The following is a 17,231-nucleotide window of genomic DNA, read 5'->3' as shown; positions in this document are numbered from 1 at the left end:
ATACAGTATTGTGATGCAGACATACTGGCATATTCAGTACATATCACATATATGAAAATAGCTTAATCGCACTTTTAATCTAGAAGAACAAGAAAACCTAAAGGGATTAATGTCAAGAAAATAAGGAATGAAAGATTTAGAGTAAAATATCATTATTCTTTGAAATTGCCCTATTGACCAATAGTTGACTAGAATGTGAACCTGAATGAGCATCTGTCTGAGGAAGTAGTGTGACTTCATTTGGATTTCATTTCGTTTGATTTTTTGGATTTCATATTGACAGAAAACTAAATAGTTAATTCACCTTGTACAATGAGAGAGCAATATGCATAGTATGGATGAACTATGGATTCCTTTTGCTTTCCCAGGGTGAAGAAGGAGACCAAGGACCCATTGGTGAAGTGGGAGCTCAAGGCCCTCCAGTAAAGTATTTCCTCTTAAATAGTGTTACCCATTTAGTTCACTATGTCATATCTTTTTTCTTATTGTTGTAAGAAAACAGATACTATAAAATCTCCATACATATTTCACTTTATCTGCCATATCGTCTATGAATAGAAGTAGAACTTTTTAAGTCCCTCCAAAAAGCTACTTTGTTGATTGACACAAAGCTACACATAGTTCTATGGAAAGGCTAATTTTGAAAACCATTTCATGTTCTACATTTTGTGTTGTGCTTAGATTGTGAGAATAGTTGGATTTTTTTTCTTGGCATTTCTTTCCATAATTTTGGTGATTCTGACTTCATCCTTGCAAAGCTAGTGTTTGAAACATGATCAACTGTGAAATCAGACTTAGCTAAGAGGATGAAGTAGCCTTGTGGATGAGGATAAGTAACCAACTTGCGGATGAAGTAGAAATCACAGTATATGTGTGATTTTGGAGTTATTTTCTTGCCCTGCTTCACTGTACTTAGTTCTGGCACAAACCTCCTCAGCTTGTTCCTTGTGAGGAGCTGTTATAGTTACCATGGCTGAAAAGGGTCAGGGAAAATAATAAAGGGGTCATTTAATTTCTGTGATCTATTTTCTGATTGGGTCTTATGCTTTTTTCTTAGATATGAAATTATTTAATGTCATTGATGGCCACATGTGGTATTATGCAGCAATTTGCCTTAATGCATGTGACATCCAAATTCTAAATTCAAAAATTTTCTATAAACATAAACATAAGATGACATAAACCTCTGTATTACGACTACAGAAAGACAAAGAAAGAACAGACTAAGTAAAGGAAGGTGTGCATTCCTTCTTATGTTTGATTCTGAAAAAAGTATCCCTGGTGCCCTGGTGCAGACAAAGTACTTACGTAATAGCCATCTTCTGATGTCTGAAAGGGACCAATTCATATAACTCAGTTTGGTAAAGTTCTTCAATCATCATGGAATAACAGCAGAATTCAAAACCAATTAATGGTTGACTTTCTTTTCCTTATTTTTTTTTAAATGCATTACTCATAACATTTCACTGTTTCACCATTTGGTGACCTTACAAAAAAGCTTTAAAATAATTGGTTTTTATTAGAATGTAGTATTCATAATATGCAGAAAGTGGTGTCAGATAGACAACCTATGGAAAAGAGGACAGACAAAGCTTTAGAGATATGGATGGAGAGGCTGTAGATTCCACTATGCTTTATTGTATGTGCTTTACATAAATGAATGGAAGACATTTGGCATCGAGTCTCAACAGGAGCACCTGCAATCTAACCTACGTATTGCATTGACAAGATTTGCATGAGAGAGCCACCTCTGGCAGAGGTGTTGCTGTTGATAGCAGGTAGTGGGTACCACTGTGTGCCTACTTCCATCTCTGATCTTAGTAGCAGGATTAGACTGTTGCTGTCTCCCTTGTTGGGCTGCTGTTAGTCATTGTTGCATTATCATGATTTTTCTCATGTTTTGGGCTGACAAGGCATTAACTGTTTTGTGCAAGATTCCATGTAAATTTGTTAGGAGCAAGTAAAGGCTGCCAGTGTAGAGTCTGGTTCAAGGAGTAGTTTTGCCTGTGCTGCAGTGAAATGCCTGTAAGCTGTTTCATTAACACAGTTGTAGTGTACTCTTCTAGTTGCCCGACAAACATATAGCTGAGAGTTTGGTCTCTACAGGGAGGAGACATCTCAAGTAGTTTTAGTCCCCCAGGAAAAACAAGAAATTGAAGCCAAATCTCCTATGAGACTGTATTTTGAAGGGAAGTGATGATAGTTATAACACATCCAGCTGCAGCAGCATGTTTACTCAGTTCACCCTGTCAGGTGTGGTGGGCATATAAACTTAGTACTTGTGCTCTCAAAACCCTTGCCCTGGACTCTGGAGGTCTGTAAAGACTCTGGAGTTCTATAAAGTCTGATGGTACCTTTCTCCTGCATCTATCCTATGCCCTACTTAAGACAACTTAGCACTTTTGCACATCTGGCTTTCGTGTGTTCCTCTCACACAAGCTGCATGGAGAGAGTGCTTCAAATCTATTGCAATTAAAAAGAGCAATCAGTGGGTGTTTTCACTCTTACAGTGTTATTTTATAATTTGTATTTATTTTATGTTTTTATTTGTGGTTTTATAATTCATCCAGATAGCTTTTTAAATTATTTTTAAAATCTTAAATTAGTAACATATCAAATTACCCTATAAGTTAAGTATTCTAATAGAGCAGCAGCTGAACTTCTCCATATTTACTAAGAAAAGAGTAAAATAAGCATAAAGCAGGCATGTAGAATTCTTCTGTCTGAAAACTAGGAGAGTTCTGATGAAAAGATTTAAGCATAATTTGAATATACTTTTCTTTTTCAGGGCATCTTGGGTATCAGAGGTATAACTGGTATAATGGGACCTAAAGGTACCAAAGTGAGTATTAACTTTTCTGTCCATAATATGGCCTGTATTAAAAAACTGTACACACATGCATGTTTTTAAACTTTCTTTAAGGTTCTGTATTTTTCCTTCATTTTTTCACTTCTAATAGGAAGACAGGCAGCTCAGTCCTTCTGATTAGTATAGGACATGTACTGTTCAGACCTTCGTCTCTGATCCTGGGATTTAGAGTAGTTTTGCAGGGGTACAAGTATGTAGTTAGCAAGATAGCAAGCTATAGCAGTTATAAACTACAATGGGTTTTATTTAAAGCTAAAATTTATTAAGTAGTCCCTCCCTGATTTGCATCTTCCTGAAGTGTTTTGCTTCTATCATCCCATTTTTGGACAGAATTTTTTATTGAGAGTTTGTTGGTTTGTTGTTTTTTTTTTTTCCCATTTTTTCTGTCTTTAACATCTCTGTGTCTTAAATTGCTGCCAGTGTAATTAATGTTTATGCAATGCTATGACTTTGCTGGGTAATTTTCCTTCTGTTTATCAAAGTATTTCTAACTGTTACTTCAAAACTGGCTGTTACCTTTGTAGTCTCATGATCTTGCTAAATCTGTATGGTAAAAATTTCTGGAAGGACTAGAATGTAGCAATCCTGCCATTGTCTCCTCCAGAACTGAAATCACAAGAACCTTATCTTGTGGTTGTCTGTCTTCTGAGACAGCATTAAATTTCTTCTGATAATGAATCTTTCCATGACTGATCCTTCCCAACCTCTTGGACACATACGCCAAGCTATTTCTGTTTTACTTTGCTTTTCTGGCATTTGTGTCTTCTAATTCTTCATAGTTACTTTTGTGGTCTTTATTCAAAATATTTACTACATCTCTTTGACAAAGGAGTTCCATATTTTCTCTATATCTTTTTTAAAACATTTTTTCTCCATTTAAATTTACTCACAGAGTAGCAGTTACATTGTTTCCCTGAAGATATGTGATAAAAATAGCTGCACTGCACTTGACAATTCTCTTTATTTTGCTGTTATTCTATTATGTGGTGAAGGATATGGTATTGTTAAAGAAAAAAACACAGATAGTTTCTGAAGTAGTGTGTAAAGGGCTACCTTCTTGCTGTCCAATATGATTTTTTAGAGAATGATGTGAATGTCACTTTGTAACTGATATTATTTCATAGTTAAAAAATACTAGCTTTCAAAATCCCATAAAACCCAAGATAGATTAAGAAAAAAATTGCCATCTTTTCTTTAATCGGAGCTATAAAAACTCCTCAGCTGTAGATAATTTGCAGCTCCCAGCAAACCAGAAGGATGCATAAGTTTTTTGTGTGCCAGCAGTTAATTTTGATGTCTTGTGTTACCTACCTGTTTTGTAGGGAGCTCGTGGGCTTGACGGTGATCCTGGTCCCCAAGGTCTTCCTGGTGCACCTGTAAGTAGAGTGTATGTTAACCAAACACTTCCCACTTAGATACTAAGTTCTGAAACTTTGTATGAATCAAAAAGCCTCTCATAAATCCAATTCTATTCATTTGCCACAGGTGAGTAAATGATATTACAGTGATATTACGTCTATTATCTCTTAATATCCTCAAAGAATTGTGAGGTAGATGAACACATTTAAACTTTTTAATAGGTTATGGTTACCTCTTCCTTCTGAGTGCTACTGAGCATTAGGGTGGCTTGGAATTTTCCAGAAAGCTGGAACAAAACCTGTAAAGGGCAACTTGTGCCCTTTGACGTTTTCTGTTGGGGGTTTCTTTGTGTCTGTGCACTTTGTTTGGGTGTGGGGTTTATTTTGTTGTTTGGTGGTATTTTTTATTATTTTTTTCCTGATTCCTGCTTCCATAGCTGGAATTTGTGCTTGGAATAGCCCATAGCTGTTTGGGTTAAACAAGTAAGTGCAACATCCTTGTCTTATACACTCCTGAAATCCCAGGGGGATGGCTTGAGCTGTGCTTTTTGAAAATGTGGCTGTCAGCTGCAGTTTTAAGAAACTGCACTTTTATATGTAATATGAGTTTGAGATGTCTGCTTTAACCAAGTGTGAATTTTACTTGTTGATATTCTGAGAGTTTTAACTAATAAATGCAAGAAAGTTTATTCTGGTTTTATTTCTAAAATAATTTTTTTTCTGTAGGGAGATCAAGGACAGAGAGGTCCCCTTGGAGAGATGGGTCCAAAGGGAGAAAGGGTGAGTATAGATTAATTTTGACTCATGTCGACTTGCAAACATTGGTTGCTTAATAGCATTTAAACATAGAGTGTAATTGGTATTCTCAAAGTAATGCATATGTGTTGACATTCTTTTCATCTGTCATTTCAATGTGTTTAGTTTAATTTTTTAAAAAAATATTATTATGATTATGATAATTATTGTGGTTATTATTATTAGGGACCTCAAGGTACAAGAGGAATAAATGGTCTCCCTGGGCCAAAAGGAGAGCCTGTATGTATATTTAATTTCTTCATTTGCTTCATGTGATGTTAATTTGTATATTGGTGCTTGGGCAAAATCTCTCCAAAACTACATTAATCTTTTTCTTTTTTCCTTCTTTCAAGGGCTTACCAGGAGTTGATGGTCGGGAAGGGATCCCTGGAATGCCTGGAGCAAAAGTAAGGCACAGTTGGCATATGTCTGAGCTTTGGTATCCATGTTTGCTCACTGGTGGCTGCTTGCTGCCTGTGGGTTTAGAAACATTATTAGGGTCATTGAATCAAATTTCCCATACTACAGATCTAAAAGTATTCCAACTCTATTCTAGAAATCAAATTTTCCATTATGTTTGATTTGCATAAATTACAACTTAAATTGTTTTACAGGGTGAACCAGGAAAACCTGGAGCTCCAGGTGATATAGGGCTTCAGGGACTGCCAGTAAGTATCAGGTATTTCACCTTTGCAAGGTGGGTTCAGTTCAAACCACAGAAAGGCCATGTATATGTTAATTTGAGCCTGACAGTGGAGTAATTTAAGTGAAAATCTAAGCAAAAGACCCAGGGAGAGTATGTGTAATGCAAGGGGAAATTCTGCTATGTGTATCCAAAACTTTTGCACAAAAGCCTAAATCTCCTTATGGTGCCATTTTGAGGAACTTGGTCTCGCAGCACATTTGTGGCCACTGTGCAGCTCTTTAAGTGTTTCTCATACCAAAGACCCTGTGGATATAATGGTGTTACCCCACAGTTAGAGCTGGTCTCACTGTATTGCCTCGGGTCAAACCTATCCCCAGGACAAGCAGCAAAAACTGACCTGCTAGTCTAACATACCCTAGATGAACAGTCATCTTTTGATGTTCTCCTGGCTCAGAACATCTGGAATGCATCACACTCATCTTTCTTTCTGGAGGGTGCAACTTTCGAGTTTTCTTTTGTATCTCCTGTGATGAACTTACAGGGAATGACTAGTCCTTTATGGACTCTTAGAAGGTAATCCTGGGGCATTAACTGAGTAGGTTTGAAAACTGTGCCAATTGTCAAAAGCTAAGTAGAAACCTCTATAAAACACCGTGCTATAGAGTAATTGCTGTGAGAATGGAGTTAAGGAGTATTAAACCAGAACTGACCGTAAATTTGTAATACTAAGTGAACTCTTCAGCTTAGAAGAAAATTTGGTAAAATCATACTTGCTATGAGCTGTTACACAGAAGTGGGGAAGGATAGAAATGTGTACAAAACCTGTTTATCTCCATACTTCAGCCTCATCATACTGGGACCAACAATCTATTTTCAGTCTGAACCAGCAAAAGTCACAGGCTTTTACTTTTCCATGCTCCTTTTGCAGTTTGTGAAGACAGAGTAATAGTCCTTATCTGTTACTTTGTAAATTTGTAAGCTGGGTCTATTGGATGAAAGATCTCCAATATCAAGTGAAAGGATTAGAAATACTCAAGCATGAGAAAGATGTTTTTTAACACCAGCTCCAATCCCTTTAACAACAAATAAATACAAATCCTATTTCTTTCAGGGTTTACCAGGCTCTCCAGGTGTGAAAGGTATTCCTGGACCAAAGGTAAAACATCATAACTATTGACTTTCTTGTAATACTGTGTTTGTGCTTATCAACTTCTAAAGTATTCAGTGAGATTGTACTAACTTTCTCTTGTGGTAAGAGATAAATCTTTTTTGAAGGAATTAAATATATTTTTAATCAACTCTAGTCCTGTGAATTTTCATGATTCTTATGATACATGGTGTGGTTTTCATGATCCAGGCATTAAATACTACCTAAATAAAAGCCCATTTCCTTTTAAATTTGTGGAAGTCATTGCTAGAGGAGGCATGTGGCATGATTACCTCACTGCAGTTTGAAATGAGGGATCTTATAATAAAAATAATATTGCTAACTGCCATAAGCTGATTGAATCACAGAGGTTGTTCTCTCTATTTAGGTACCACCAAATTGCAGCATCAATTCCAATTAAGCTTAAAATGGTGTTGTACGATTGGAACTATCGAATGTTTCAGATAAAAATGTTTGAGTTTAGTTGCAAGTAATTGAAAAAGAAAACTAGATTGAGACATGAGTTTTGACTGAAATTACACGAAATAATATTGCGTTCTGTGATTTGAGAGCAGCAATCAAATCTCTTTGGGATTTTTCAGTATGTAATCAACAAAGGAACTGAAATGTGACTTTTGAAAAATTAGATAGAAGGAATTAGATGAAAGGTAAAACAAAACCATAATAAAATAAAAATTAATTCAGGCTGATTTTTTTTACCTTATTTCTTTTCTTATTTTATTTTTTACTTTAAAATGGAATACCAAACCATTGGCTTGACTAATACTTTTCATCTTCTATCCAATAGGGTGATAGAGGTTCTCCTGGGGTACCAGGGTTGATGGGAAATTCAGGTAAACAGGTAAAATCATTAATTTTATCCAAAAGATCTAGAAAAATGTTTTTCTGTTGCATTGTGCAAAGAAAATTTGTTGCATTTAAAATTTGTTTCCCAAAACAGGGTCAGCGAGGCCCAGAGGGAGAAGCAGGTCCAACAGGACCCCGGGGACCACCAGTAAGTATGGAATAAATTTCTAATTGAGTGTATGGAATATCGCAATGTCTCAAGTTAGGGCTGCTGTAGCTAACCATGAGGTAAAATTATTATTCAGCACAAATGATTTTTTTTTAATTAAAGTTGTTCTTTATCCCCCTTCTGTATTAGTTGGGTGTGCATCATCAAATAAAGAAATACAGATGCACGTGCTCTGTGACTGTTTCTGTCTTTGGTGAAAAGTTAGATTTTGTGCCTTTGTTTCTATTCTTCTTGTCTTTAAATATGCCAAGTAAAAGCTCAAACAGAAGGAATGAGAGTGGTTTGTGACAAAAAGCTGTAACCAATTTTCTGTTCTTCCATTGCAACACTCTCTTCCCAACCCTGGCACTGAAAAGCTCAAATTCAGTGTCAGTAGATCACTTGCTCTTTTCTTTAACTGTTCCAGCCTCTTAAAGAAGCTTGTGCTGTATATTACAACTCTCAGCTTTATATTCTGAGATTTAGAACTTTGGATTAATATTCAGAACATGATTTTTTTTTTTTTTGCTAGGACCTATTTTTACTACCTATATTGTGAACAGTGAGGCAAGGGAAGGGTAGGTGTCTGTCCTCCTTATAAAGGAAAAGGCTGGAGACTGTCCTCAGCACACTGGTCAACTGGCCTGGAGTGGTTTGCCTTCATGCTGCCAAACTCCCTTAACACCCCTCATGTCTGGGAGCAGGCTGGGTACAAACAGATTGCTCATGGGGAACGGTCTCTTGCTTGTGTTCCCAAAACTGTTCTTGGGCATTATATAGGGAAGTCCATTTTGCCAACAAAGGCATGCCATGGATGACGTTGGGATGCTGCTTGGGTCTGTGCCTTGACCTGTTCTGGTTGGCATTACGAATGTAGCTGTAGTGATGTGAACTATGGTATTATCTCTAACTGGAAACACTGATGTTTTTAATTTCGTTGCCTGGAGATTTTCCTTAACAGTAGAAAGATTTGAAAGACTGGAGAAACTACTGCTGGGCAGGTAGCTTGCTGCAGGAAATAAAACTGCTAAGGAGAGTGAACAGATGATGTTTGCTAAAGCTCAGTTTTGAAGACAAAGGACAATTGGATACTAGAGAGTTTGCTATGTACTGCTTTCTGATTCCCTCTAGAGTGGGCCTGATATGGTTTGAAGCTGCATAAGGCTGATCTAAGTTCCCTTTGCTGTTAATGCTTCTGTGAGGGATGAGAAGCTCAGTGATTTGAAGAAAATTTTCATGTACCAAGACTCATTTTTGCAACATTAACAACGCTCCCAGCTCTGTAAGCAATTGCTTTCTCAAGCTTCTCTCTTGCCACTGATACTATAGGGATAGTTTCCTGGAATTTTCTGAGCTTTTGCTATCATACCATGACATAGGTTTTGCTTGTGCAGTTGTAGTGTTGTTCTCATACAGGGCTTAGTGAGCTACTGTCTGTGATAGATATTTGTGAGGCTATTTCCTGGGTCAGGAATATCTTCTCTGAATTACCTCCTAAACATACACTAGCAGTCAGCCAAGTAACAGTTTTTGTTTTCTTCTATTTTCTTCTGTGGTTTGTGTTATTGTGTGCTAGATGCATTATTTCATGAGATCACATTTATTTTGGACTGAATCTTTGTATGTGCTGTGTCCACAGCTGCCTAATGATGATTTAAAAATGGGATTATATGAGCATACACTTCCTAGGATGGAATACAGCTATCTTCAGCCTCCCAAATACCCAACTTGCAAATATTTATTCTTTTTATTCTAAAAGTGTTGGATAAACTAGGAAAAGTTTTCTGCCTGGTTCTTCTTAGGCTGATATTGTATTCTTGTGAAAGAATCAAGAAATGTAATTGAATCAGACCAAAGTAATTGCCCACTCTTGATAATGCACTGTAATCTGCTAAACTATGCTTTTAATCCTTTCAATGTGAACATGAATTTACAAAATCAGCAGCCCGTAGAACAGGGGTTGACACACAAGGTTAATTATTAGTAGCCCAGTAGATGGACAGAAATACTTAATGCAGATTAAATACAATGATTTTTCTGTTTATCACTCTAGAGAGCAGCCTTTATTTTCTCTGTATTTCCAAACTGCACTCATTTTGGAAAGCATGTAAAGATTAGAACAAAAACATAGAAAGAAAATATTTATGGTCAACACAAAATGGAGAAACAAAGTAAATTATTGATTGTAAAGTAAGTTTGTATGTGCAACATTGAACAGTAATCTACTTCAATGTGTTAGCTTCCATTGATCTAAGACTGCAGGCAGCATATGATTGGAATGATGTTCTGTTTTCTTTTAGGGAACACTTTACATTTACACAAGAAAAAGGAATGATCAGGATTGTTTTTGTTTTGAAAGGACACAGGGTTGAACTACTGAACCTCACAGAGCTTTGGTCTAAGCTGAGTTGATATTTATTTTCAGAGCAGAATTTCTCTTCTGCAGCACGTACATGTAGCAGATACATTTGAGTCTTAGCTTTTAGAACTCTATCCTTCTGTCAAACTTCCAAAACTAGAAAATTTGAAAATAAGTCAAGAAAAGCTCTTATAATTGACCTAAAGAGAACTTTTCTTGGATTTTTTTTTCACATTTTCAAATTTTCTCACAACTTTAACACTTAATAGTTTTGACCAAAGTTTTACAACCAAAACCTTTCAAAGCCTGAGGGTTTTATCATTACTATTCAAATATTTTTCTTGCCATTTTTCTGCTTATTTTGAATTATCTACTTTAGCACTCACTTCAGTTCTTTTCTTTCTCCTTTCCCCCTTTGTTCCATTTCACTATTGGTAGAGAAGACTCAGGCAGAGGTCAAGAGGGCTTTCAGAGTAGGAAAAAACCTTGAAGTTTTTCAGGATATGGGGAATTTTAGTCCTTTAGTGTATTTGCTGCACAACAACAGCAACACGAGATCCAATTCACTTTCCCATTTTCCTTACCTGTGTTGTTCACATTGCACCTGGGGAAAGACAGCATGGCTGGTATCTCCACAAGGGCCAGAACTGTAGAGCTGGTGAAACCTCTGCTGAAGGTTTGTGGAGGGATTACAAAGATGACACTGCTAAAAGGACAGCAGGCTGGTGTCTGACTAAGGAAAACCAACACGTCTACATTTGTGTTATATTTAAAAATCACCTGGCTTTTCAGCTCTATGTACTTGCAAGACATCTTTTTGAGACAAATTTTTCACTTCAACTAGAATGTAGTTTTTTGCAAAGTTACACAACAGAGCACTATCAGCAATGATTCTGTGGGACAAACTAATGCTTCTGCCCAATTTGCAAAATAATCTGTAGAGTGCTCTGGGCATAAACCATGTTATTTCAATGTTATTTTCATTGCTAAACTTCTATTGGTAAGTAGCTGTGAAGGTATTTTTACTGAACAGCACAGAATTTGGCCTTTTGTGAGTCTGCAGACTTTTACAGTTTCACAGGGAAGATATGAAACGTTTGAAAAGAAAATTACTATCTCCAATTAAAACTCATCAAACTCATGTGTTGTGAGACTCTTCCTTCATTTCTCACAACTATTGGTAGGAGAAAATGACTTTAAAAAGTAGCATTTTAGTCTGTTACTATTTTTCCTTAGAAAACTTCCACTGGCACCTGAGTGGGGGTAAAAAATGTTTTACTATTCAACCATTAAGTAAATGAGAAAAACAACTGGAGCAATATGAAAAGTTTGCCTTTTATTTCTAAATTAAACATATTCTTCATTCCACTCTGTTTTCTTGGTAAACCTTATTTTTGCGTCACACAAGTCTAACCTATCCACATAATTACCAAACTCTTTTGGAATTTAAGCCTTTCTAAGTCAATCCTCATGGCAGGTGGCCCAAAGGAAAGAATTCTCAAATCTGGGAGTGTCATTCCTAATCAACAGAATTTAACCATGCTCCCTAAGCTGCTTAACAATTTTCTTTCATATTTACTGAGATTTAGTAAGATTTAATTATTCATAATGTGTCTGCCAAAAATACTGACCCTTGTCTATGCTTTTTCATCCTTTCCTTTTCATCAGCTATTTAACATTTAAATTGTAAACATTTGGAGAACATGTATTCCATCCTGTGGTTTTGCAGAGAGCTCATAACACTTAAGTAACCACTTTAAGTTCAGTAACTGTCTAGCACATTTAGCAAACTTGATGTATATGTAGGCCAGTGCGTATAAGTTGTTTTCTAATTGGGGTGTAATACATGTTGTCCCAATATTAGCAACAGAGCTTAAATATTCAGCTGCCTAAGATTTGATATCATAACCCCTCTGGGAGACTTCTGAGGAGCCCTGGTCAGTTGGGCTGACTTTCTCTCTTGCTATCTGGATGTGCCTTTGTCTCATTTTAAAGAGGAAGCCTGGAGAGTACCTTGAACTTAGTACTAAAATGTTGGACAATCTAAGTTGGATAAGAACACTGTTTCCAGCATCTTAAGTTATTTTATACTGATATGTAAGTTTGGTTACCCTAACAGTATAAATAAAATGTAGCGTTTCTATCCTAGTCTTTTTACATTACTGCAGTTGAAATAACAGGTCACTTTCTGTAGTTGATATTGGTACTGGACATGTTTTGTATGTATGATTTCAAAGGTGTTCCACAAGTAGCATCACAGTTTATGTTTCAGGTATGGCTAAAGTGTTATTTAGCATTGCACAGTTTATGGCAGAGTCAAAAGGAAACATTGCATTTCCGTCTTGCCAGGTACCCTTTTTATGCAGTAAACCTAAGCCTCTAAAGGAGTTTGACTGAACTTTCTGACCTGTTTGAGAGGAAAGAACTCAAAATGTTTACTTACAAGCGGGGGAGGGGGCCTTCTCCACAATAATCATGCCACTCTTTATAAAATTTAAGGAAAAAAGGAATTTAATACAAGAAGGATAACTGTTCTTAACTGCTATATATAAACAGACTAGTGCAAACTGCTTCCCCAACACCACAAGAGAAAGAAAAAAAACCAACAACAAAACCCAGCAGGTTTTCCTCCAGGAGGAAAGTTATACTTAAGCAGTGTCAAATGTCACAGTCCGGCTGGCTGCGGAGTGAGTTCCCAGTAGTTCCCAGTCCCTCTCCAGCGAGACAGACGAGTGGTTAGCTCTCAGATGAACTCTGTGTCTCTTGTCCCAGATGAAGGAAAAAGAAAGCTGAAAGTGGGGAACCACCACGTGTCCTGCAAAAGCAGCTGCACACCTCTCTCTCTCCTGGGTCACTGCCCCAGCCGGGGCGGGCAGGCCGTGACGGTGCAGGTGGTGGTGAGGCTGGAACACAGGCCCGGGATCCCAGATGCAGGAATCAGGAGAAACAGCCACGGCGAGGAGAAAAACAGCGTCTCAGCCAGAAGCCCTAGCAGTGCCAGCAGAGCAGCTTCCCTCCTCGGCAGTCACCGCTCCCCCGTTCCGCCGAGCTAAGAAAGGGAAAATGTCCCCAAAACCAAGAGAGACAAACCTGCCCCCATCCAAGTGATCAGCAGTTAACTACTTTTGTTAACTGCTGGCATGGGCAGTTAGTGGCAGGGGATAGAATTTACATAATAATCCCAAACTACATGACCTTGCCCAGTTCTGCAGGGGTTTGTACAGGCAGCACTTTGCCTCCCTCACTCTCAGACTATATATCCCAGCCAAACCTGATAAGCTCCAAGTCTCTCCAATTCTCCTGCCATCCATCTTGTCTTGTGAAACAACAGGGCCAGATTCCTGTCTGGTACCTCATTGTGCCAAAGCCATCCTAGACTTCAGTCAACACTGTAGGTGCAGTCAGGATGGAAGGTCTCTATCCTCTATATTTGGCTACAATATCACCTTTGAAGAGAATGGCAGGTAGTGGATTGTTGCTTGTGCCCAAAGCATGGCAAACATGGCATGCTCTTACCATTATCCTGAGCAGTACAATTTGATTATTACTCAGAGAAAGCTGCAATGGTACATTTAAAAACTCAGAGAAAGTTAGTTGTATATTTACTCTTCTATCAAATAGTAATTTGTATTCTTGGATGCTTTTCAATACTGTGCTGAGGGTCAAAGAAGAGTCCTATTGATACTTCTGTGGATAAATCCTTGAATAATTCCTCTGAGATTTTGCATGAAAAAAATGGATAAATTAAAGTCTCACAAGCATATAATTGATAATTTTGCAAAAGACTTTGAATATGAAAAAGACCCCAGATGTACTTATTCTTTTTTTATTCTGCACAAATTTAATTCTCCGTGGCACTGCTATTGAATATACTAAAATTGGTATTACATATACTATTAAACAATTTTTTTAGGTAGAGTTTATCACAATATACACTGTGGATTACCTGTCGAGTGATTCTGATCAGGGTTTCAATTACTTGGGCAGCTAAGTGAGATTCAAATTACCTCAGGTATATTCGCATTCTTGTTATTGTTCCACTCAACTGATGAACAGGAAATCAATAAACCAGTGAAACTGTTTCAGCATGAGAATGCATTCTGTAACTGTTTGTGAGAATTCTACAAAAGTCTCATCTTCAAAATTTCAGTGAGGATGAAAACCATCACAGACAACCTAAAGGAAGGTCTTTTATGTATGTTGCATTCAAAGGCTGAATAGAGATCTGATAGAACTGTGAGAGAGACATTAAATCTTCATTTAAAGATATTGAGGACCCAGCAATCCTGCCTTGGAACAAAGGGAAGGCAGATTTTGTTACTTCCCACCCTGCATGTGTATGGCTGGGAGAATGGCCCTATCCTCAGCAGTACTCATGTTCTAAGTGATGGTGTACTTAACAGAAGTGGATTGCCTACACCCTGGAAGTGCCAGAGCAGTCTTGGAACATGCTTATGATCTGCTTAACATCAGGAACTGAAACAATGTCTAGACAGAGGCCAAGCTTTGCAGTGCTTTAGGGGCCATCTGTAGCCATAGTTTGCATGCTATTAAAGGCATGGAACATTCACCAACATGGTTGCAAGCCAGTCTGTCCTAGCTTACTCTAAACTAATGTCAAAAGTGCATAAAATCATAAAGATTCTGGTAGTCTGTTTGGTAAAAGCAATGCATGATGCCCTCTGATTTTTGGGTGGCCTGAAACCATGTTGTGTTGTACAGAGGGTTGCTGTGTAAAGGAAGGTGGGCTGAGGACATGGCCAAACTGCCTGTGAGTGACTTACAGCACAGAGGGGCATGTCATCTAACCACATACAGATGTGAACAGCTGAAACCAGTTATTACAGAAACCCTCTTACAGGCTGTGGGGAAAACTTAGATGCTTCTAGAAACATGACTTCTGATGCATTTTAAATGTTTCCCTGAAGACATTTCAAAATGCCTTTTCTTATTCATCCACTATGGAGGAAGTCAAAAGTAACCAGTTCAATGTAAACATATCCTAGGGTTTTTTCAGTCAGGTAAAACTTGGAGGAAGCTTTGCAGTCTTTTAAGTCATGACATGGGCTACCAGGATTCCTGTTGTTCTTTGGATTACAGTTCTCTTACTTGCTAAAACAAAACTGCAGATCTTGCAGTGGTGGCCCTTAGCTTGAAGTAATGTGTACTGACAGACATAATGTCAGTGTTTGTGGAAAATATGATGCATTTGTATTCCAGTCTTCTGTATACCAACCTTCTTTTAAACCACCATAGAAAAGCATTATGTTTGACAGTGTTTGTGGTACATATTTGCCAATAGATTTTTTTTGCATTTAAGTGACAATGGAAGATTTTTCTTGACTTTTGAATGACCAGCAGAATCTTTGAAGTCCTTTAGAGGTTTAGTATATGATTTTAATTTTGTGAAAGGTGATAGTGCCTTTGTTTTATTGCTGTATAGAAATGACTGTTATGACATATGTGAAAAAAAGTGTTTCTAATGCTGATCATAATTTTAATCCTGCTCTTTCCTGCGTCAGAAATGTATTAGTGTTCCAGGTCAGAGGTGTAGTACAGAATTATGTGACTAAATAAAAATTTAATGTATCTTCTGGGTTGTGAGATAAAGGTGATTTGGAGGTCTTTTTTTCTGTTTTGTTTTTTTTTTTTTCCTTTTATCACAAAAAGGCTTCTAGAAATTATACAAAGTGCTTTAAAAGAGTAGTTATTTTAACTCCATAGGATATTTTGAAGGGAATTAATTGAAAAGTCTATTTATGTTTGCTTCTGTGCTCTCTCCGGGATACCTAATTATTTCTTGAATTGTAGAGTTAGCTTTCCTAAGTTTGTGTGAGAAGCTGTCAATGCATTTGTGACCTGGTACAAAAAGCCATGTCTGCCATCTCCTTTTGTTGTTCAGTACATCACGATATTTTTCTTATTATGAAAAAAATCCATATTTGAAATTTTCTGTTGTATACAATACTGGAATAATTAGATCTGAGTTTATTCAAATTTTTCCAAGTTATATATGTAACAGTTTATCTACTTACATATGTAACAATTGCAATTCTTGATATTTTATGTTCTTAAATGCTACATCATGCTTTTATAGGAAATATCACTTATGTATTCACACAGTGAAAGTAAGAAAAATGTCTCAAGTCACACTCAGGCTTGTGTTCAGACAGGTGTTTATCTGTACAGGTGAGAATAAAGGTATAAAACTTACTGAAGTGTTCTAATAGGCTTAATCATAAGAGACAAAACCATTCGGAAAAGGTATCTTAGTTCAAAAATAATTTAAAATCTTTGATAATTTAACTCAATATTAGGTTTACCCAGAGTATATATTCAGATGGCAGCATGAAGATGTGGTTTTGTTATGCTAATGTGAAATGCTGATCTGAATGGATAAACATGCCTGAAGTGAAGATAAAAAGATCCAGTGAAATTCATATTCATGCTTATCACTATTACGAATGGGGATTTTTAAAGGTTACCCTTCCCTGTAACAGTCTAGACTTTGTTTTTTGAAGATAAATGAGTTTGTTAAGAATGACTTTTGCATACACACTTCACATTTGTGTATGGTTTGTGTGGGAACATAGGCTTTCAAGTATGTGCTCATATGGGAGGTCAGGTGATGAAACTGAGAAAAAGCCTAAAGCTGAGTGTGTGCATCAGTTGCCTTAGTGAAGTAAACGTGTTTGCAACAGGCAACTCTCAGCCACAATCCCATGAAGGGAACTTTGTTGTGCATAATCACTCAGGAGAATGAATTAGTTGAATCATTTAATATTAACTAAATATTTTATACCACTGTTACCTAGAAATGTTTTCACCGTTTTCAATGCATATGATATTTTTGCACAAGTAAAAAGAAGTTTAAAACCAACTCTTAAGCAGTGTAATTCACTAAACATGAAGAAAGAAAATCATCCTTTATTCCCTGTTCACAGAAAATATTTCACAAAGTAATGTTCTCCTATTTCCTATCAGGGTAGCAGAGGGGAGCCAGGTCCTGCAGGTCCTCCAGGTATACCAGGAAAGTTGGTAA

General features: G+C 37.0%; 1 protein-coding gene across 1 annotated transcript in view; it reads left to right on the top strand.

Annotated features, from left to right (window-relative positions):
* COL9A1 (collagen type IX alpha 1 chain) overlaps positions 1-17,231 on the top strand; it is a 68,052-nt gene that overhangs the window by 33,505 nt on the left and 17,316 nt on the right. Inside the window, exons 19-29 of the mRNA XM_071547830.1 lie at positions 369-422; positions 2,789-2,842; positions 4,192-4,245; positions 4,954-5,007; positions 5,209-5,262; positions 5,376-5,429; positions 5,637-5,690; positions 6,780-6,824; positions 7,624-7,677; positions 7,777-7,830; positions 17,174-17,227. Of these exons, the coding sequence (XP_071403931.1) occupies positions 369-422; positions 2,789-2,842; positions 4,192-4,245; positions 4,954-5,007; positions 5,209-5,262; positions 5,376-5,429; positions 5,637-5,690; positions 6,780-6,824; positions 7,624-7,677; positions 7,777-7,830; positions 17,174-17,227 (585 nt within the window). The remainder of the gene's footprint in view (positions 1-368; positions 423-2,788; positions 2,843-4,191; positions 4,246-4,953; positions 5,008-5,208; positions 5,263-5,375; positions 5,430-5,636; positions 5,691-6,779; positions 6,825-7,623; positions 7,678-7,776; positions 7,831-17,173; positions 17,228-17,231) is intronic.

The sequence above is a fragment of the Pithys albifrons genome, chromosome 2 (assembly GCF_047495875.1).
Source record: "Pithys albifrons albifrons isolate INPA30051 chromosome 2, PitAlb_v1, whole genome shotgun sequence".
Lineage (NCBI taxonomy): Eukaryota > Metazoa > Chordata > Aves > Passeriformes > Thamnophilidae > Pithys > Pithys albifrons.
The sequence above is the reverse complement of the archived record's forward strand: the minus strand, read 5'-3'. Positions and strand labels throughout refer to the sequence as shown.